Below are 23,192 nucleotides of genomic sequence, written 5' to 3'. Positions count from 1 at the left end.
TTCTTTAGTAACCATATTTACCAAATAATGAAATATGCAGGGCTTCACCTAGTTAAAATTGAATAATCATTTATTCTCCAGCCCAATGGTCAGACAAGGCACTGTATAAAGTGGGCGTATCGTGACAGAACGGTATCGTCACATGCCTAAACCATATGGAAGGGGATATCCGCCAAGGCCGTATGCTTGTAACTTTGAACGTTGCAAGTTCTACACTGCTATGTAAGTCTGCAGCTTCTGCTATGTATCTACCGACATTCGTTTATGTGGCTACCGAAATGTGGATATGGTACGTAATCTGAACATTGCAAATTGTGATGCCGCAGGTTCTGTCTTTCTGACGAGAAAGCTTGTAAGCGCGTTGAAATTTCAAGGGAGGAATCAGCGCTCCCTAGTGCCATAATGGTGCATCACCACACATGAGAGCAGCTCGAGCGCTCATCAGTGGTGATGCACCGTTCAGACAACAGGGGGCGATTCTGTCAATGGTAAATTGAAATAACAACCGCTCCCGAGTCAAGAATTCTACATTTGGTTTCAGATGATTTCCCATGTTCGAACGTAGTTGTCTGCCCTTTGGTTTCTTACTTCATAAGAAATATTTTCTTTTGTTGAAAGGTAAATTTATTAGACTTTGTTCTAAAATTTTCTTGCCCCGAGACTAATATTGGTATGTATGTTGGCTGTTGGCTAGTACTCTCATGACCCTTGGTACATAAACGATCCGTTGAACTTTACTAGTATTAATGATAGGGGCTCGCATGAAGTTCAGATGAAAGTCAAATAAAGTCTACAGGCAAACTGCTCCAAATACACCGTTGCATTTTCTAATTAGATTTTCAATCACGTATAATCATAGAACTTGCTTTTATTTCTGTCTGACGTTGGGTTCATTATATATAGAAGTGCACAGTTGTTGTCCTTGAAATGGAAAGTAATATGCAGTGAGCAAATGTGAATAGTGAGTGAGTACATGGGGTTTAACGTCGTACTTAACAATTTTTTCAGTCATAAGAAGGAACCTTAGAGTGCATGCCATGTGCGTCCTTGTTGCAGGACGGATTTTCACGCGCTCTTTTTTAACTAGTGCTGCTTCACTGACACGCCTCACCGAAGGCAAGTAACCCGCCCCACCCAAGCAATTATACTGATTTGGGTCAACCAGTCGTTGCACTATCCCCTTTATGCTGAACACCAAGCGAGGAAGGTACAACTTCCTCTTTTAAGGTCTTAGGTGTGACTCGACCCAGGATTGACCCCTACCGCCTCCCGAAGCAAACGCTCTACCAACTGTGTTATTGTCAATGGTGAAGAATGCCACCTGATACACGTATTGTTTGTAACATGTCAAGATGTACAACATACTTAGTATCCACTAGCATTCAAAATGCTAATGTTTCAATGTCATAAGGGTCCTATTCCAGATGTTTCTGTGCCTATCTGGTTAATTGCCTAGGCACCAGGGCTGTACGTCTTTAACATGTCTAAGCACATTATTATTACTAAGCAAACATGTGGATTGTCGCCTGCCACATATGCAAAAAAACAACAAAAAAAAGTTACATTTTGAAAGTGTAAATTTAGGGGCCTTCTAAACCCATGGGCTGCTGGGCAACTTCTGACTGTGAATGTGCCCATGCAAGACGATGGCGGGGACCGAAATGTAAATAACAACAGATTTGAATCACTGCGGAAATATTATCAACCCTTATATCATTACGAATTCAAAAAGAGTTTTCAATGTCTTACAATGAAATCATCAGCAAAACTACTAAAAATTCCTGGTGATTTTTTGTGTAATTAGCATAACTCATCCATGATTGACGTCTTATCTTAACAACAACGACAACTGAACAGTTTGCCGTAAAGTGGACTACTTCCAGGATTATTATTATTTTTTCGTCTAGTTGATTACATCGCCCCCTGTTGTCATAATGCGCATCGCAACGGATGAGAGCAGTGTTGTACGACGTGTATGTGGCTAACAGCGTTACTGGCACATGCGTCGCAATCCATAGCCGAGCTGCAATGATGGAAACAAATGCACGCAATCAGAACCAGCCTCATCACAATTTATAATGTTCAGATTACAAACTTTACCCACATTTCGATAGCCACATAGCCGAATGTCGGTAGACACATAGCGGAAGCTGCAGACTTACATAGCAGTGTAGAACTTGGAACGTTTTGGCGGATATCCCCTTCCATAAAACCATACCTGAGTGCCCTTATACTTCATGCTGTGACGTTTTGATACAGGGTCAGACTGTTACTGACATCCTTATGAGTAATGCTAATGAGTAATGACTGCACTGTATCGTATGCACACATGCAGGATTTGTAGTTTTGAAGGTAATCAAATTAAGAACTTTTCCCACAACTTAATTTGACAAAATCAAGACAGGGAAACCGCATTTTACATACAATTTCACTATAGGAAGACAAGGTGTTTTACTGAAAGCATCTACAGCAGAAATGAGATTACAACCTTCGTGAAAAAGGTTTTCAAAACTTTCAGTGACTGTGAATCTGATTCAAGAACTTTCAAAACTCTGCATACGAACTCAAACATTTGGGCAAGCCTTGATCATGTATGACCTGCAATAAAATTATGGACAACTTAAGTCTCTGAAAGTTATGAACAGTGTGGTATTGTTTACTCTACTGTAAAGAAAATGTAGTTGATGAAGATGCAAATCTTCCAGAAATACCAACTCCGAGACCCATTTACATATTCTTTGGGCGCTGAGTACCAAATTTGACTGAAAATCATTTCATGCTAAATTTGTCAAACTTTTGATCAAAGGTTTCTCCTTTTCCTGGTGCCTTCGAATATCTTAAACTCAAAGCATTACAGACAAAATTTCTTGAAGATTAATATCCTTGGTACCTATTTTTGGGACGGAACAGTAGAAAATAAAATCCAGCAAAACCTATGTACTCTTTTCAATCTTGTTATTTCCTGGAGGCACGAGAGGTGGAGGAAACAAGTCGGCACTTACTCTGAAAATTTGATCTGCAATATGACTTCTGCTGAGCGGGAGAACACCACTTAAAATACGGTAATTTTTTATCCTGCCAATTGCTCTCTCCAACATGAATTCGAACAGAAGCAATGTTCATGGGTTTCTTCCACTTTTTCAGATGAGAGCTGAGATGTGTCTCCCGTAAAGGGTGGTATATTTAATGTAATACCGTCTGGCAAATGTTCTTGATGTCAAACCCTCTGCCATAACACTGTCCCCCATGAGTGAGCAAAGCCAAAAGTCCACACTTTTTGTGATCTCCTTATCAGACACCTTTCCACCTCATAAATCCGAGACGGATGTAACGCTGCCTGTTGGACGGACATCAACTAAGACCTTGTAAGTGTTGTGGTGTTAGTAGTTTTGACCAGGTCTGTGACTGTGCTAACAGAGAAGGTGTTTCTCTTTGGCTTCAGGTGGGTAAGACTGTCAGTGAATCTTGCCGAGCAGTGCGAGTTCCCTCTTAGCTCTGTCACACTTCCTCCCACCGTAATTCGCTGGTTACTGTCATATTAGCTGAAAAGCTAGGCAACCAACCAACCGACCAACCAAACCAACCAACCACATATGAGAGACAGCGCCTCTGTGGCCGAGGAATGTTAGCACACCAGCACAGCGCAATGACCCAAACGCCGTTCATTAATGCGGTCACAGCCCATGCAGGGAAGACCTGTCAGATACCTGCGGATGGTATTGGGTTTCTCGCGGGCTCTGACTGGTTTTCTCCTAGCATAATGCTGGCCGCCGTCATATAAGTGAAATATTCTTGAAACATGAGTTGTTTCTCATTTTTACCCTCCGATAGTGGATACACAAACTGATACACACAGATCCTAAATGGACCATGCAGTGTCTGTGTAGTACTTCCATGGCCAACTCTTTCGTTTGTCTTTCTAATTATTAGGCTTCCAAGCAAGGAACTTGTTCTTGCTCATATTATTTTTCTATTTTCTCTGCCAACAATTTGCGACATAAGTACGTTTTGCAGGGAATAACAAAGACCAGATTCGTGATCATAAAGTTATATGCAATTCACTCGTGCGGAAAGTTTATTTTCTAATATGAATTACGTCTGTTTTTTTCCTCGTTTTAGACAAACCCGGAGTCTTTTCAGAAGAGCATAGAACTATTAGATTTGAACGGTGTGTGGTGGAGAATGTGGAAAGTTTAGAGACTGGACGCTAAAAACTGTGCGTATAGATTGCTTGGAAGCCGTATAACTGCATGCAGTTCTAGTTTAACGTTTGTTCATGTTACTTAGCATGGCTCAAGGCAGATTTTAATATTTCATATTTCATGTATATGTAGTTAGTGCCGGTAACACGGTCGCTCTCCAGTCACATTTTTTTCACCAACTTTTCATAGCTTTTGCATTGTCTTTCAGATCTCAGTTGATGGCTTTTACCAGCTAGCTGTGTTGTTAATCTAACCAGGTTTGGCTTCTTTTAACCTAAATGTCTGTGGATTTGAGAGAGACCCAGAGTTTTTATGCTTGTGATCTAGTAATCTTAACCAAATGAGAATGCTTATATAAGAGCATATGCCTTGTTTGTCGCATGCTTTATGATACCAGGTGTAGGCAGAAATACACGGATTTGATGTCGAGTACATAACATTCCACAGAGCAATGTTAAAGATAACATGCTTTTTCCAACCCATCAGAAGTGTGAATAGGCGGGCTTTGATAGGATGACACACCCCTATCTTTTGTTGTTAAGGTTTCTTGTTTTAGTGCATGCAGCACGTGTTTCTATATATACAGTTGGTATCATTTTTATGTTTACACATGTACATAAATCTCCCTGTGGGAAGGAATTGAATTCATGAGAATAAACAATTGATTGGTTATTCTAATGTAAAAAGCACTGTTTTAAGCTAGTGCGCACCCGTAATGAGCTGCATATCTGATGGATTTCATTCAGAATGTTATGGCCCTCAGTGGACGAGTGGTGTAACGCGCTGGTCTAGCAATCAGTGTAGTCTCACCAATGAGGTGACGGGCTTGAGGTCCGGCGTCTTGTCTTGATTTGCACAACGGGGTCCTGCCTTGACTTAGTGTTTACCAATACGAACAAAGTGGTACAGATTGTAACCTCCCCCTGTTATTTTTCTTGCCATTTGTTCATTGTTGATATTGAATCCATACATCTGTGAAATATGTCTTTCTTGTTTGTTTCGTTTACACCTTATGCATGTATTGTATTTATGATGATCAATTGCATCCATGGAGCTTTCGTATAGTCAGTGGGCTAATTATACCAGGTTGCACAACAGTTATAAATTTGGTTATGGGAACCAAACGGGTTTGCGTATATGCATTGCTTACATTTGTCAATGAGAAGTGGGTTGCAAGGAAAAAATACTTCAAGTCTAATTCACGGCTTTTGTTGTAATTGATGCAAACAGGTTTTCAATCTTCGGGTACCCTTCTTGCGCTAATTACATGGGGTACACCATGGTGGACATTATAACTATTCTCATGGTACTTGCCAAAGAATTTGGAAAGTAACAATTTGTAACATATACAGTTCAAAAATATGACAAATATTGTAAGGTTTAAGTTTTAATATCAATCTCATTGTATTACATAATGAATAGAACACAAATGTGACAACAGTTTATGGTATATGTACCCAGCGTAGATCAACCTTCTTTTACACAACTGTGGCCCAAGTTAGTTTTACCTTGCAGTAATTTCCAGCAAACAAGGTACAAAATGAAATAAAACTTGTTATGTAAAGAAGATAAGAAGGTAAAATTGTACGCAACGATTTGTTATTCCCAAGTCTCTCTCTATATACAATACATTTCAGAATATGAAGGGACCGGCTCCGCTAGCACAGTTGATAGAGCGTCCGCTTCTGGAGCGGTAGATCCAAGGCCAATCCTGGGTCCAGTCAAACCTAAGACTTTAAAAGGGGAAGTTGCAGCTTCCTCGCGTGACGTTCAGCATGAAGGTTGATTGACCCGTATCAGTATAATGGCTCGGGCGGGGCGGCTTACCTGCCTTCGGTAAGGTGTCTCAATGAAGCAGCATTAGATAAAGAGCGGTGGAAATCCGTCCTGCAACAAGGAGGCACATGGCATGCACTCTAAGGATTCCTTCGTCGTCATATGACTGAAAAATTGTTAGGTACGACGTTAACCCCTAGCACTCACTCAAAATATGAAGGAATAATATATTATTTCATGTGCGAACATCAGGCGTGATCATCAAAATCAAAAGTTGGTCTACTATGTTACTGACCGATATAATCCAATATCGTGATCTAAAAGCAACACGTAAAGATGCTGTTTTGATTTTGCTTAAATGATGTTATGACCAATGGGTACTATATATCTAGTTTCACCTGATACTTTTCTCAAGATTTATTTATCTGACTGATGTTGTACGCGGTACTCAAGAATATTTCACAGCATTATGGTGAAAGGAAACCGGGCAGAGCCCGGGGAAACCCACAACCATCCACAGGTTGCTACCAGACCTTCCCACTTACGATATATACGCATGAATAATACTCCATGAATTGTGACAACAATTGATATGCATATACGATAGTTTATAATAATCTGAATGTTGTGCTCTGGTCATTCCTGCCTTCTTCAGATCTGTTAATGCATGCATATTTGTTTACAGGAGTATTGTAAGTACATTGTAATTGAATTCCTGTTGTAGCTTTAGTTCATTCAAAAATAAAACAAAATAAAAAGTATTGTTTACTCCATATCAAGATCATCTGAATAGTCAGATGTCATCAAGTTTATGAAGATATTTCACAAAAAGAAGACCGGCCCCGATAGCACAGCGGGTAGAGTGTTCTCTTCGGAAGCGGTAGATCCAAGGTCAATCCTGGGTCGAATTACACCTAAGAACACACCTACCAGTTGTAACTTCCTCGCTTGGCGTTCAGCAAGGAGGGGATAGTGCAACCACTGGTTGACCCGTACCAGTATAATGGCTCGGTGGCTTACTTGCCTTCGGTAAGGCGTCCCAGTGAAGCAGCACTCGATATGTTGCGGTGGAAATCCGTCCTGCAGCAAAGAGGCATATGGCATGCACTCTAAGGATTCCTTCTTCGTCATATGACTGAAAAATTGTCAAGTACGACGTTAAACCCCAAGCTCTCACTTACAAAAAGAACTTTGTGACGCCACCAACGCTAATGGGTTTGCATATGACTTCGACTTGCACAAGAAGAATGGTTAAGTTACAAAGGGAATTCCATGTCCAAGTCAAAATCATATGCAAAGCCAGGAGCGTTGGTGGCGTCACAAGGTTCTTTTTGTGAAACATCTTCATAATTTTGTTGACAGCTTCTCTTTCGATACAAGTGCTTAAAGTTAGAATGAAATATCTTATTCGGGCCATTAAAATAACATAGACCTGAATGTGTACATAATGACTGACGACATCATGTGGAGTCAGTGTTTGACCTGTAACTTGAAAAGTTTTAAAGTTAGAATGCAGAAACCTGTATCCAATTGTTGAGATTGAGGAGATCTAAATTTGGGGTCCACGTCTTTTAATCTATGGCCATTGATTTCCTCGCCACAGGTGTTACAGTTGGCAGAATTTTGGCTTCACAGTATTAAAGCTTGTAAATCTTTCCCAGCTAGATAGCATGGTGACTTTGAGTAAGACTGCATGAATCTGATCGCTGCAGTAGGAGCAGGGTACAGGTAATGTATTCTAATTCAGCTCTCCGTAGATCAGGGGCACAATGTCCCTGCACATGTTGTCGAGAACTAGTACATGAGATGTGAGCAGTCTCTGGTTCAAATCCATGTTGTTCCTGAATATTCTGAGGACATATTTATTCTTGTTCTTATTCCTATCATTCTCGGGTTCAAGAAAGTTTGCTTTGTAAAGACACGCGTGGACATTTCGTTCTGTACAAGTTTCCCCCTTTTCAGTGTGACTTATGTATGCCGTGTAAACTAAGCCATGCACTATATAATCATAGGCACTCCCTTCTAATTCAGCAAGTTGTAGTCTCGTCCTTCTTTGTCCACATTTATTTTAGCGCACTATCAAAAATTAATTTGTACAATGTTTTTATGTATATGTGTTTTTATCGTACATGTTGTATTTTTATTGTATTACTGTCCTTGCCTTTAGTCAACATTCACATTTTGTGGAATAAAACAGAATTTGATATTCTGACATTGTGGTCGAATAAATATGCATGCTTGGGGTTTTCTGGCGCACTTAACAATTTTTGAGTCTCATGACGACAAGTCCTGCCGCCACTGAAGCATCATGGAAAAGACACCAGACATGACACTTCACCCAGTCACATTATACACAGTGAGGAACCCACGATAACTATTGTGGCATCCCCTCTGAATTCTGTTACGCAAAATCTAGTGGTAAGTGTGTAAAGGTTCAGATTGAGTTTTCGACGTCGCTGCTGTAAAAAGCATGGCGCTCAAATATGTTCTGTAAGACTGATCGGAAGCTAGAGACCACGTGATCTCCTTTGTAACAAACGGCGTGGGTGAAAAAAAACCTTACTGCATAGGAAAATGTCTATTTTTGAATCGCTTTCAGCGATTTTGTATCCGTTGGATTTGTATAATTTTCAGCTTTCCAGATAGTCTGAGTTTTTCTGCAGAGATTTTGTGACGTTATTTTGTACAGCGAGGCCTTACTGGTCGCTAGCGAATTGGCAAAAGTGACCTTTTCCTCAATACTTTAACATTGGGCGGGCATTTTGTTTTGGACACGAAAGGGTGGTCACGTGACCTCCAACTTTCGACCCTTCTTACAGAATTAGAGATGTTTTCTCATCTGATGGCAGTGACGTAAAGCGAAAGACAGAGAGCAAAACATGCACAGTACGGAGTAGGCCTTTGACGTTGACAGCTTGTTTGAGAAAACTTATAACCTCGCTGAAGAGACGTTTGAGATTGCAGTCAAATAGAAACCTTTCTCGCTCTTTCAAACTCCACGTACTCCATTATAGCGCAGTAGCTATATCCATTTCTTAGATCATCTATTTCCCAGGAAATGTGTACGTATACGTCCAAATAATATTTTCTAATAAACAGAGCCAAAGGGAAAAGTTTGGCAGGTAGACCAAAACCAATTTTCTTTTCTGTGCAAACAAAACTGGAAAAGAGAAGATTTAGGCAGTGCTAATTGTTTTTTTGGCTTTATTAACGATAGGACAAATTAAAACTATAGCTTTAAAATTCTTCTAAAAATAAGATGCCTGTCTTATTTGTATACACTTTTGCTGTCAGGTCTCACAACTTGCCACAACTATCCTCGAAGCCCGTTGGTGAAAATAAAGCCCATCACTGCCATTTTACAGTCTATCTACCAACACCAAACGGATTATACCCGACATTTTCTTGAACTTTTAATAGCCATTAAAATAATAGTCTGCTAAATTCCAGTATGAATGAGTTATAGACGTGATCATTTCTGTGCCTGGGGAGATTGTATCCTTTAGTAGTGATACAGCTGATTAGCTTCCAAGGTTCCGAACTCTTCTAAACAATGGGCAAGATGGTCGGTGGCAACAATTGCAGTGTTATCAAATGGATACATGTATTTCACAGTTTGATTTACAAAATTTCACACAAAGCGCTTAAGGACTTTATTTATGAATTTTTACTCCAGCTTTTGCAGACAAAATTTACTTCTCAACAAATTTTATGTGCACAGTTTGCAATTTTAAGATTCAGAATAATTTGTGTTTGATCAGATACATCTATGTTATACTTATGAAATAAAAAAATACCCAGAGACCTGTAAAAATATTTCTTTTTTTTTTAACAGTATTCAAAAATAGTTTTGTTGTAAACTATGATATAATTTGGTTTAAATTTCTAAATAATCTATATTTTCAAATACATAATTTTTATCCACATAAAAGTACATACGATGCCTGTAAACGGACTCAAAATGCATATACGTTATGGCAAGCACGAGGTGATACTGTGGATTATAGCAAACTTTTTACCTGTCTTCAATGCTGAAAATTTTGGACCAATCACTTGGAGCATAGTGGTAGACGCTTCGGAGAATAAACTTATATTTACTTTGACATCAGGGAAAGTTAGTTTTGCCATATTGTTTTGAAAACGTATGAGTACAGCATTTATGAGAGGAAAACAGTAGAACCAGAGTGCCAGACTGGGGTACTTTTGATGACAAGATTTTAGATGGCGAACGAAGTCACACTATATCAGTTCCCGTCAAACATCATATGTTTAGTTTTTTAGTCCACCGCATGCTGGCTTCATGTCAGGTCGTACGTGTGAAGGTCTGCCAGCCATGTGCGGAAGGTCGTGGGTTCCCCTGGGCTTAGCCCAGTTTCAGACAAAATCAGACAGATCTTCTGGAGGCCAAACTAAAAGGCCATTATAAAAGCTGTGTTTGGTAATTGGCAGTTATGAACACAGATGCTGGGCATCAGCAATGGGACATTCCCCTCGTGTTATTGTACTTCACATGTATGCACAGCCTAAGCTCAACACATGCAGTACTTCTATTACAGATATCACTATCCATCACTATCTATTAGAGGTAGCACTCCTGGCATTTACCTTAAACACTGATTCTATTTAATTTATACCATTCCACAAGACACTATGGCGTGAATTTTGAAATTGATAGCACACCCCCTGGATGTAATTGTGCTTTACACGTATGCAAAACCTCAATACAGGCATGCAGTGCTTTTTAATGTAAGATACTAGGTCCGCACATATTTGCATTGTCAAGTATAAATTCGTATATTTATATACAAGCATTCATGTTTGCTTACCCTACATGACAAATTCAGATTACAATCAAGGGTACTTAACTCGTATCATGACGATCAAATTTATGGGTGGAGGAAGCCAACTTACCTCATCCAGGTACATGTACCTCACAAATCTCCTGACCGCCGTCGTGTAAGTGAAATATTCTTGAGTACGGCGTAAAACACCAATCAAATAAATAAATAAACAAACAAAGAAATCTCCTGACCATACTGAAATGTGTTCACTGGAAAGCAAACGACACCCACAGTATGACATTGGCCATATCCGTGACATTCAGCCAACAGTTATTTTTCAAATTTGCGTGTGGCGTAAAATCATAAAAGTAAAATAAAAATCCGAAAGTGGCGTTAAACCATAAACATTCATTTTCAGTATATGCAAATTATAACTGTAAAGTTAAGCTAAGAAAAACAAACGCATTGCTGAATCGTTTAGTTTCAATACATCATGTTGTTCAAAACAGTCAAAAAAAAACAGCGCCAGGTGACACGTTAGAGACTAGTACTACAGCAGGAGGCTAGACATGAAGCAACAGACTTTAGCTACAACACTGACATGCTGGCCGCCTGCTGTGTCGCACCCCTATAAGACAGGGCGAGAGAAATGCATGTAGGTCAGGCTGTAGTTCTCGAACAAACAGTGCTGATGGTCATTCCTCACATATCCCTGGACAGCTGTCATGTTCTCAAGGTCTTTAGTGGTATATTATATGAAGACTGACGTACACGGGCCTTTGATTTGAATGCGCAAGCGAGCTAACAACAGCTAGGGCATGTCAATGTCTCCAATAAAAAAAACAAGAAAAATAAAATCTAATGTATCACCCTTATTGTTAATACGAAATATTCCTTGTACCTGGTATATATGTTTAGGGATAGAACAAGCCTGAATTCTGTAAGACGTATCGGGAGCTAGAGACCTCGTGATCTCCTAAGTCTCCTTGTGGCTGAAGAAAGGGTCCTCACACGTTGTTGCATAAGAAAATGAGTTTTTGAATCGCTTTCAGCGATCTTGTGTCCGTTGGATTTGTATAAATTCCAGCTTACCAAATAGTCTGAGTATTTCTGCAGAGCTTTCGTGATGTTATTTTGTACAACTAGGCCTTAATTTTCGCTAGCGAAGTGGGAGAAAGCACGGCGGCTATATTGTTTTCGACACGAAAGAGTGGTCACGTGACGTCCAACTGCCGACCTGTCCAACTGTGTGTCAGAACGACTGCGTTAGTCCATCTGTAGACTGAATCACCTCTAGGAATATATCATTTTATTTCTCGCTGTCATAACTTATACCTAAGGTCGCGTCCCAATGAAATAATAGACCTAATAACTCTGCAATGGATATCCGCATTTGGTAATCTTTAATTACTTCTAACATGGATAATTTCTGCTTTTGGTAACTTTGGTAGCTTCAGATTTTCCTAAAAGGTTTTACCAGTTTACAATTTTACACAACAACCTTGACATTGGATTTGGGTTCAGGAAAAGAGGATCGGTGATAAGATGACACTTTCAGGCTTGATGTTATGGGTATTAACTCTGGCGACATTTTTCGTATTCACAATTCAGGTAAACCTGTGTATTTTTTAACCTATATAAAATATTTACGGCCTTTAATGTCTTAAATTTTCTACGAAGAAGTAGGAAATCCTTAGTGGTTGCTTAACGTTGTTGTTGCACTACACCTTCCGTCGTGGTAATCACTAAGTAAGCAGTCCAAAAGTATGCGACTCCACTGATTTGACTCTACGTGCCAACGGTACTGAGCCAGGATGTTGTAAAAACTAGGTTTCTGTCATGTGGACATCTCCACACAGTCATATCGCTTTGTTACATTATTACATTGTTACATTAAATACCACCTACCTAACCTGTCAATAGTTCAAATAAATTAAACGTTGAGGTCTGTTTTCAGTACTTTCTGATATTTACCTGATTCAGTCGTTAATCATTGAATTAAAAAAATTTAGTAGGTCCATTCCGCAAGGCCCTTTGGGCCTTTACTGGACCTTTATATCTACATTAAAACGACTGCACACATCGATTTCTTTTATGCATTGAAGCAAATAGGACCTTCATTAACACTCCTGCGAGTGTACATTCATTCTCAAGTCAAACTGTTTTTGAAATCCACAGCAAAATTTCCTTCTCTCTCTTCAAAATAACTTTGTGCTGTCATGGCGTGTCGGGTGTACAAAAATCTCTGAAATGTGCGTCATAAGATATGGAAATCAACCTAAGAAGACCACGCAACATGTCTTATATAACAGCTTTAGCGATGATTTCATCAGTTGTCACGGATGTAGAATTTGCCCACTCAGTCGAGCAAGAAAAAGTAATTCTGTTTAAAGCTCATGTTTTGAATCTGTCAAATATGTGATTTGTTCTTGATCGAAAACTAGATTCATGCATGGACATTTTCCCACCATTTTCTGGGAGCATTAGTTTGTATATGTCAAAGGACTTATGTATGAACTATTAAACACAGAGCCATATTATCTAGGACTAGGTCAGAGACCATCAAATGCATCAACCATGTCTTTACAACTCATCTGATCCACACTAGCCAGTGTCATTAAAGAAAGGTCATTACAACTGCCAGTGAAAGAGCCAAAAACATCCATACATAAGACTGCACAAAAATATATTTGCTAACCTATCTTATTTTATTCTAAGAGGCCTCCCTGGCTCAGTTGGTTAGTGCACTAGCGAAGCACAATGATCCAGGAGCCTCTCACCAATGCGGTCACTGTGAGCTCAAGTCTCATGCTGGCTTCCTCTCCAGCCATACATGGGAAGGTCTGCCAGGAACCTCTGGATGGTCGTAGGTTTCCCCGGGGCTCTGCCCCGTTTCCTCCCACCATAATGCAGACAGCCATTGTATAAGTGAAATATTCTTGAGTACGGCATAAAACACCAATCAAGTAAATAAATAAATATTTTGTTCTAGCCTGGTTGCTATTAATTAGTTAAGGCCAACCTAAAGACCGAAATGACTGGATGAGTGTAAATCCAGGTTTAAGGAGGGTCAACTACATATAAGTGACCATAAAAAGAGCGTGTTTCTAGCTACCCAGAAATATACAAATTTCAGGCCAATTTCTTGGACAGGACAAAAGAAAAATACAAGCATGAATGCATTCTTGGGAAACCTTTTATGATGGTCTTTCTCCCCTGTTTGCCCTCCCAGTTTTGGTCAGTGGGGTACCAGTATATTTTTCTCTCATAAAATGTGGCATAAATGTGAATTAGGACGTGCACATAACAAGTCTTTTGTTGCATTCTGGGGTTTCATCTGTGACATATTTGTTCCACCTTTGTGACGTTGCGCTGTTGAGGCTGCAGTGACGAGTCTCTGAAATGATGTAGTACATCCCACTTGGGCTTCTGTCGGTATCCCATTGACTCAGACACCATGGGTCTTTGTGTAGAGCAATCCCTCTTGCAGCCTTCTTCATTCAGGTACAAGAATTAGACCTTTAAATAAAGCAACACTTTATATAACATACGGTGACATCCATGGCCGAGGTGGTTAGCATGCCAGCGTGGCGCACCGGCCCAGGGGCCTCTCACCAATGCAGAAGCTGTGAGTTCGTCCAGCTTATCCGGGGTTTCTGTCCAGCCGTAGGTGGGAAGGTCTTCCGGCAACCTGCGGATGGGCATGGGTTTCCTCCAGGCTTTGCTTGCTTTCCTCCTACCATAATGCTGGTCACCATCATATAAGTGAAATATTCTTGAGTACGGCATAAAACACCAATCAGATAAATAAATACCAATGAAAAAATACCTTGACTGGTTTCAGATTTGATATATGAAGCCCTTGTCCTTTCTACCAACAGATATCATGAACATATTTTGATTATCATATACATTGAGAAATGTGTAATGGCATCTGTATGCAGTAGGGTGTTGGGCTCTGGAATATCTTGCAAGCCTATGGATTACTAAAGCATTGTCCTAGATTGTGTTCCATTTTCTATATTTAGGCTCAATATGGAGACACAAGATGTAAGTGCGTATGCCCAGCTCAGAATGATGGAAACAGCACTGCTAGACTCAAGAAAGTCTTTGTGAAGGACCTTCCTGCTAATGAATGGTAACAAGTATTTCTGTTATTGTCTTAGATTGGGTGATACAAAGGTTTATATTCATCAGTACATTTGTTTTGTTTTGTCATGAACATGTAATATCACCAATACAAAATAGAGCAATTGCAGAGTATGCCATGGTCTACTACTAGGCAGAGGCGCTTGCCTTTCAGCTTCTAAGACACAAGAAGTAAGTGTTCAAGCCCGGCCTTAGACTGTGAATTTGTAAATTCCCGCTGTCTCATGACAGTAAGTGGTCAACAACACTTGTGTTGTCACTTGTTTTCCTCGGCCTTAGACTGGGAATTTGTAAATTCCCACAGTCTCATGACAGTAAGTGGTCAACAACGCTTGTGTTGTCACTTGTTTTCCACAGTTATTGTGGTGCACATGTACAAGTGGGAATGGTTTGCCAGTAACTTAGGGTCAGTGGGTTGTACCAGGGCACTCCACTTCTCTTCATTCGTAAAACTGATTGCCATTGTGTAAGGAAAAATTCTTGCATATAGCATTAAATGACAATCAAATAAATTACAGAAGCTATGACAAACAAGAAATTCATCTTCACTTTATTTTCTGTCCCAAAATCTGTGTGAATACAGTGACTAGAATGGTAACATGATAATGGTTTTCTCTTTTGTGTGTGTGTGGGTGGGGTGGGGGGGGGGGGGTCACTGTGAACTCTCTTAAATTTGCAATAATTGTATTTGGTCACATGATATATAAATAAATTGCAAGCCACAAGTTGAAGGTTAATGCAATCATACATGTGTCCATTTACATGTTTCACTTGTGACATATGCTGCTGTTTCATATTTCAGTTCTGATTGGAAGAACTGAACCACTTCTGTACAAGTAAACACATGCATACTTGACAGAAAATCTAATATACATGCAGACCATGTAGGTAGTATGATTTTTGTCTTTTTTTTTTTTTTTTTTTTTTTTTCACTCTGTTATTTACCTGTTTGCAGTAAGTGTGATATGGTGGTAAGTCCTCTGCCAGTGGACACACCAGGCTTCTGTCTGTCCTGTGAGTGCAACTATGAATATCGAAATACAACAACTATCAAGGTACGTATACTTATACATGAGCAGTGTGCAACCTTGAAAAACCTTTATGATATAAATAATGTTACATCCCTTGGTCCCCCAGTGTTGTCTGCTGCATACAGTACATATAGTTACTCAACATTAAAACTGCTAGAAAAGCACAATGATTTGGAACCCTCCCACCATGCGTTCGCTGTGAGTTTATATCCAGCACGTGATGGCTTCCTTTGGGGTCATACATGGATGGTCAGCCAGTACCCTACAGATGTATGTATGTATGTACATGTAAAGAGATGTACATAAGCACCCCCTCCCCCCACTTCTAAGAAAATGCCAGCCCATTAGTTATATCTCCTGCTATGTGGGAGGAATTAAGATTATTGTTCCTTCGTCTGTTGTCTGTCATCTGCTCTCACCTTGTACACATGGTGTCTTCAAAACTGTGAGGCTTCACACATTGTACTTTAAAGTGCCATCATAGAGGCCTTCAAAGTGTATGCATGTCCATCTGCTCATTTATCCATATTACAATATATCAGCAGTCAAAAAGTCCAGTGTTTAATAATATTTGACTTGATGCTTAATAGCTTTTGGAGTATGCATGTCTGCTATTTCATCAAATCATCATAGTTTTGACCTGAAAACCATACAATACAACCAGAACTCTTGGGACGAAAGTAATTAGATTTTGCTTAGTTACCATGAATACACTGGAAAATTTTTGTCATTTGTAATTCACTAATACTTTATTCCATGTCTAGATTATCTACATAGAGTGATGTTTGTGAAAAGTCTTTCTTTATATTATATTCTCTATCTTCATTATTTGACCTGCTTAAAACCATGCGATATTCAAGTGATAGCAGTGCGTGGGAAGAGACGTGTGTTGGTCCTGTAGTTCTAACTTTAAAAATCTTGATTTCATTAATTTATCACTGAATTATATTTCAGATCATGTAAAACAATAAACCAAAGACTTATCAAGCTGTTAATAATGCCTATACTTATACTGTGAATGGTAAATTTTTTTTATTTCACCAGGTTGTTGTGATCTTCATCATCTGCGTGGTGTCCCTCCTCTTTGTCTACATGCTGTTCATGCTCGGCCTGGACCCCTTCCTTGTTCAGCGACGCAACAAATATCACGAACAAATGAACGAGGAGGTGAATTTGGTAACTGTATATGGGCACTGGTCTGGCCTGTCGTCTCCTTCTTTTGTCCTGTGCACGCAGCTAGAATTCTCCAGTCTTTTTTACCCATACTAATGCTGGATAATTCACTGGTCTAAGACAGCTTTACATTTGTCAAACCAAAATATTTCCCTTTCTTTTATATGGAACAAAGAAACGCAATTTCATACTTAAGTTTTTTAGAGGTATATTAAGGCAAGGTTCGGCTTGCTTTAGTTTATGAGTGGAAACTTGTGGAATTGTTTGTTCATTAAAATTAGCTGTCCCGTAGGGTGTAAAATGTGACAGTTTGAGAAATAACTCGCAAGTTTCAAGGTTTAAGGATACTGTCATTCAATTTGTTTTTCTTTTGATAGCGGTATTGCAGCCTTTAATCATCATAATGAATCATCTAACATTTTAAAACCCTGTATTCAAACGTTGAAATCTACTTGTACATCAGAAAATGGTGTTAACCTTATCAAATATGAGATGCATGTATCTCGGGAGTTTTTTTTATTGTTCTAAGGGGCATCATCTTACACTATTAAACAGTTTACACACACGCACTGCACACAGAACCTCGCATGATGCTGTTGTGAATTGTGTAGTTTTTTTTTGGATATATTTTGATACTGTGTTTAATATGTTAAAAGTAGTAAAGTTGCTTTGACAGATCACATGTGAAATTGTGACAAGTCACATGTGAAATTGTTACAAACTTTTGGTGCTCCTCATATTTCCAGCAATTGGAACTCAAAAAATTGAGACCTCCTGCGCGAAAAAATTCTCATTGTTTTTTGTGTGCCGTTATGTGAAAGCATTGAATTTTCTTCAAATTTACATACTTTTTGTTTCAAAGGTAATAATTCTTTCACTGAGCATCTATAATTTTATAAGCAGGGTCATTATAAACTAAAAATAAAAAAGTTAACATGAGCCTAATCTGGATAACAAGATCAGTAAATATACCTCCAAGACTATCACATCTTTAAATTGCTTACATGTCTACATATAATACGTATGGTTAAAAAAATTGACTTGGACAATATTAATGATTTAGCTGCATCCCTTGTTGTATCACATTTGGTAGTGAAACCTACTTTGTACCTCAGCTTAAAATATGTCATTGCTTTGTTATTGCCCTAGAAGAAATAAACAGTTGTGTGATACCCCCAGCATGTCCTGAATTTGGGAAGAACATGTAGGCATGTGCAGACAAGATGTGAAAAGCTTTTGGTAGATCATAGAAATAATTTCTTGTTCCTTTTAGCATCTTAAATGCTGGTTAATATTTTTATTGACTGTAAGCAAAGTTATTAATATTAAAGGATGCATGGAAAGGTATGATAAAATGAAGAGTGTGATTTTAAGGAAAATAAAGAGAGATGTGACAAAGAAATTTTCCTTTCAGAGGCAGATTTCATATTTTTTAATGACCCACTTATTTTGTACATATTTTCTGTCAGTGGTCAGAAATTTTTGGAAATGATGTCATGGATGAACATTCTGGGAACTGGGACAAGCTCCAAATTTGGGCTCTTCCCCCAACAAAGTTGTTTTCTCAGGTATCAGTGTTGACAACCTCACAGCAGGCAGCTTAACTTAGACTGTCCACTGGGGCCTTAGGAAAACAGTAGTTTATAGCCATTTTCACGCACCAAGAAGAAAGCTGAGGAGCTTTCGTGTGCTATTAGATGTTTGGCCATATAACATACTGCGTATTCAGCCGAAAAAATCCAAGCATTTCATATGTCTTTTAAATCTGAACTGTTTCCTAATGATGAATTAGTTGATCAAACCCCGGTAGCCAAGCTCAAAGGTAAGACAGAGGTTGCATGTGATTTTTCACCTACTTAATACAGTCAGTTGATTAGAGGATGAAAAATTTCATGAAATTATTGATAACATCATGTATGTTGGGTGGGCAATTTAGAAGTTGTCTTTGTGAAGTAAGCCCAAACATCGATGAATTTCTCGGAATCCTCTCTGAAGTCTAACATACCATAAAGTTCGAACTGTCGACCAGTCCACTTGCCGGGACTTAAGGTTGTGGTCTGTTCAATACTCTACCTTGTCTCTCTCTCTCTATTTCTCCCCCTCTCTGTCTCTCTCCCCAAATTATCTCCTTCTCTGTGCAGGCTAGTGCCCCTGCAGTTTGCTTTGTTTTAATTGCACACAAACCTTCAACTTACCTGTACATTGATTTCTTATTAAATTACTTCTTGTAATCTGATGCGTTTTTTTTTGTGATAATTTTTCAATATATTCTACTTTGATCCGTATATTTGTTTTAGTATGATTCATTTGGCACAACTGATTCTCTGATATAAGAATTTCAAGTTTTGATTTGTCTTTTATCCTTCTCTGTGCCTTGTTTGACTTTTTGACAGTGTTCCTGTACAACCTTGAATACGTGTAATGTTAGAGCTATGGTGCCAGCCATACCTGAAATCATGTTAATTTGAATACAAAAGGTCAAGGTTATAAATTTAGCTTAAATGACCTTCTTCATTTTGTCTCCAGGACGACCAGACAGTGACTCAGGTTCCCATTGAGCCACGACACCCTGACAGACTTCCCCGTCAGCGCTCCATCATCCACCGCGTCACCGATGAACAGAAAAAGTGGAAGGGTGTTGTACAAGCCCAGCGACAGAGTGTCTACGACAGCCACTCCATGCTAAACTGAATTGTCTCCCTTCAGAGTACTCTCACTTTGCTCCTTGATGGGTGGCCTTATGCATGAAGTTAAGCATCAGATGATGAAAGGTCAGGATCAGTGAAACTGTAAATCCCTTTTGAGATACGCATATACCAGCGTATAACATCTGTGTTATATAGTTCACAGTATTACTGTAGTAATTACCCGTGATAATCCTTTGACATCCTAACCAATATTAGAACATTGTATAAGCCAGTCATGGTACTACGTAGGAACCTACTGCTCTTCTGTGTTATTGAGTGTTGAAGGGAATCTATGGTGTAAAACAGGAAACTATATTTGGTGGACTTCTGCTGCGTTCATAATCTTGGGAGAATCAGGGTGATGGCAGATTTTCAGAATGTCCTAGATCATGGATCTGATAGCCTAGAGTATGTTGCAATCCAGTCTGATTAATCTGGTGCCAGCCCGTTAGCATATTTTATAAAGGTCCCAAAGTTTGAAAAATACACATAAATGTTAAAACATAAATTTACTTTGCATAATGAAGGAGTTCAAATTTATCATTTTACGACATACACAACAAATATGTCTGACACTTTGGTAATATTATTTCTTTTATATAAGCCCTTATAAATGTCAATTTCAAATATCAGTAGGTACAAAATTACAATTTAGAAGTTACTTTGGACTGATTAACAGCAAAATTATGTTGTAGATTTGTATCATGCAGAGTGCAATTGATCCATCTCTTTTGGCTCCATGGTGCCTGTTAGATCTGAAAATGAACATTCATTGAACAACATTTTGCCAGATCAGGAGATGTTGATTTTACTGTACAGCTTGCAAGCTGTTGGTAACTGGTCCTGGGAAATTGGGGATAGGCAAAAGCATCAGCGGACAGAAGCCCAGCCCCGTTGTCAACATTAGTAGTATGTAATCAGACTTTTCCCCTGCAGCGCTCTTCAGATTTCAAATATTGTCATGTTCCAAACTTGCTATAGCAAAAATATTTATTGTTTGTACATGAAAGGGTTTGATTACCATGTATAGAGCTGTTGTCAAGGGAATTATTGCTTATACAGGAGACACTGTGATGGTGGAAATATATCCGCTTAGTCACATCAAATTATATTTACTGGAGGCAGAAGTGTTGAATAATACCTTGATATCAAACAAGGGCAGTTTGTGCCATAGTTTTGCCAACTGGATTGCAGTAGTTTTGAAAATGCCAAGTTGTACATAACGGCTAAGTGAAATACCTATAAACTTTTTTTTTTATACTTTTGTGGGTTAAATTAGATGATTAGGTCCACGGGGTTATGTCCAGCGGGGCTTTTGTCCCAGATTGTGGTAAATGTGGGGCCTGTAGCATATACATGTACTAGCATTTGCTACTGGGTTAATTCGTCACTGGTTTCACTATTGACTGACGAGTGTTTTATTGTGATAAGTGTCATGTACAATATACTTGTGCCTCATGTATGTTACATAGATTGATGGACTATTACAAATTATGCCACTATACACTTATCATATATACTGACCTTATATAACGTAAGATATTTTAACATGACTATGTAGATTGTCATTGTGAGTGATTTCCCCTCTGACAGATTGATGAAAGCTCATCTTTGTTCTGTCCACACAACCAAGAACAAGACTTTATAGATACCTGTACATACTGTAGAAAGAAATACTAACTCAAAAGTGAACCAGATGAAGTATAATATGCTGTGTAGAAATACATGCACCTCATCTTGTGCAATATTTACAGTGAAATATTATATAGATAGGAGTACATACGAATGTTAATCTGTGTGATTGGTTCTTGGTGTGGACGATTTATGCTTTGTGTATTTCTGGTGAATTATTAAAAGAAAAATTCCATGTTTTATTTAGTCAGATCAAACTGTACCTTTAACATTTCACATGTTTTGTGGCAGCAGCACTTTTGGCACTAGTTTTGTTGGCACTGGTTAAAACTGGTTAATTGTGTTCCTGGGCCAGTCTTGGGGCAGGTAATGTACAAAGAGAAATCCTGTGTTTAACCTTAAATTTAGATTTTTTCAAATGACACTTTTGCCTTGATTCTGATCTTAATGGCACTTAAGATTTTTTTGTGAAGTTTGATTAATTTCTTATTAGAATGACTTAGAAGTTGGATTTGTGGTATCCTAAAAAGTACAGCATGTATTGAGCTCAGTTTCTGCACACATTTAAAGCACAATAATACGAGGGGATGTTGCATTGTTGATTCGCTGCGTGTATATTAAATTCCATAAATGACCAAACTCATGACGCAGTGTATTGTGTAGTTATGTTAGGTAAATACTATGGATGGTATCTCACAAAGCACTGCATGTATTGAGCTGAAGTGTTACATGCTATAAATCACAATGACGTGAGTGGGAGGTTCCATCACCAATGCTCTGTGTGGATATCAATAACTGTAAATTACCAAATTCACGACTCCAGTACTTTAAGTATTTAGCCTCATGAAGTTTTGCATCCATGTGTCTCTTACATGTGAGATCTTTGGTAGTCTTGCTACCAAATCTAAGCTCTAAACTCGGGTGAAGTACACTATTAAAGTATTTCCGTTGACTGTAAATCCTTGACCTAGTCAGCCAGCAAGCGTCAAGCCAGAGCTGTGTGCCAGACAAGGAAGTTTGCCACTTTTATGTCAAATGATCAAAAGTTAAAACTGTACAGCCATGGTGGGGTGGGCAATTGTTTTCTCACCTCGAACAATGGCTAGTCAAACATCGCCACAGGAGTAGTCTGTAGTAGTCTGGTGGATACAGGCTTGAAGAATTTCAGACAGCACTTTTGTTTTTATCCATGAATTAAATTGGAGAAAGTATTGAGCCACAGTTGTTCACAAAAAAACACAGGTGTGGCTGTAAATTCCGAAACTGTCTCAAAGCATGTTCTTGTCAAACTTTTAAATACCATCAAGTGTCAGATCTTTGGATTGTCATCACAGCCATTGACATTTTTGCTACAGTAGATTACAACAGATAAAACCATTCTCTCGTTTCATTTATGAATGTACACCTTGTATTGTGGGTTACAGGAACAATAAGGAATAGACTGTAGGTGTGTAAAACCTATTTACATCATTGATTGTTTGTTACAGGACATTATTGGTAAAAAGCAGAGCTCACGCCTCTATGTTAGGGAAGGAGTTCTTTTAAGTTTGTACACAATTTGTCAATAAATGGCAAGTTAATAATAAGCATTGACATCTGAGATCAGATACAAGTAAAAATTCAGTTTAGAAAATAAAACTTCAGGATTATCAGTGTTAAGTTAAATTTTTCACCTTTTTTTATTGATTTAAAGTTAGCTTCTTAAAATCATAGTAAAAACTTGACAGTGATTTTTCTTTGCTGAATTGAGTTAGTGCTGAT

The 23,192-nt window shown here is 38.7% G+C and overlaps 1 protein-coding gene across 1 annotated transcript; it reads left to right on the top strand.

Moving 5' to 3' along the window:
- The first annotated feature begins 12,271 nt into the window (after positions 1-12,271).
- Positions 12,272-23,192, top strand: LOC135466858 (proton-transporting V-type ATPase complex assembly regulator TMEM9-like). Its single transcript, XM_064744612.1, has 5 exons — positions 12,272-12,370; positions 14,788-14,897; positions 15,864-15,963; positions 16,984-17,106; positions 19,639-23,192. The coding sequence occupies exons 1-5, from the start codon at positions 12,305-12,307 to the stop codon at positions 19,801-19,803; spliced, it is 564 nt and encodes a 187-aa protein (XP_064600682.1). The 5' UTR covers positions 12,272-12,304; the 3' UTR covers positions 19,804-23,192.

The sequence above is a fragment of the Liolophura sinensis genome, chromosome 1 (genome assembly GCF_032854445.1).
Source record: "Liolophura sinensis isolate JHLJ2023 chromosome 1, CUHK_Ljap_v2, whole genome shotgun sequence".
NCBI lineage: Eukaryota > Metazoa > Mollusca > Polyplacophora > Chitonida > Chitonidae > Liolophura > Liolophura sinensis.
This window is presented reverse-complemented; position numbering and strand designations above follow the sequence as displayed.

What these genes read in the sequence shown, in the direction of transcription:
- LOC135466858 (XM_064744612.1), top strand. Translation starts at nt 12,305, where the DNA reads ATGACACTTTCAGGCTTGATGTTATGGGTATTAACTCTGGCGACATTT. An exon ending in TTTTCGTATTCACAATTCAG is followed by an intron (nt 12,371 to 14,787) that starts GTAAACCTGTGT and finishes TTCTATATTTAG; the next exon opens with GCTCAATATGGAGACACAAG. An exon ending in GAAATACAACAACTATCAAG is followed by an intron (nt 15,964 to 16,983) that starts GTACGTATACTT and finishes TTATTTCACCAG; the next exon opens with GTTGTTGTGATCTTCATCAT.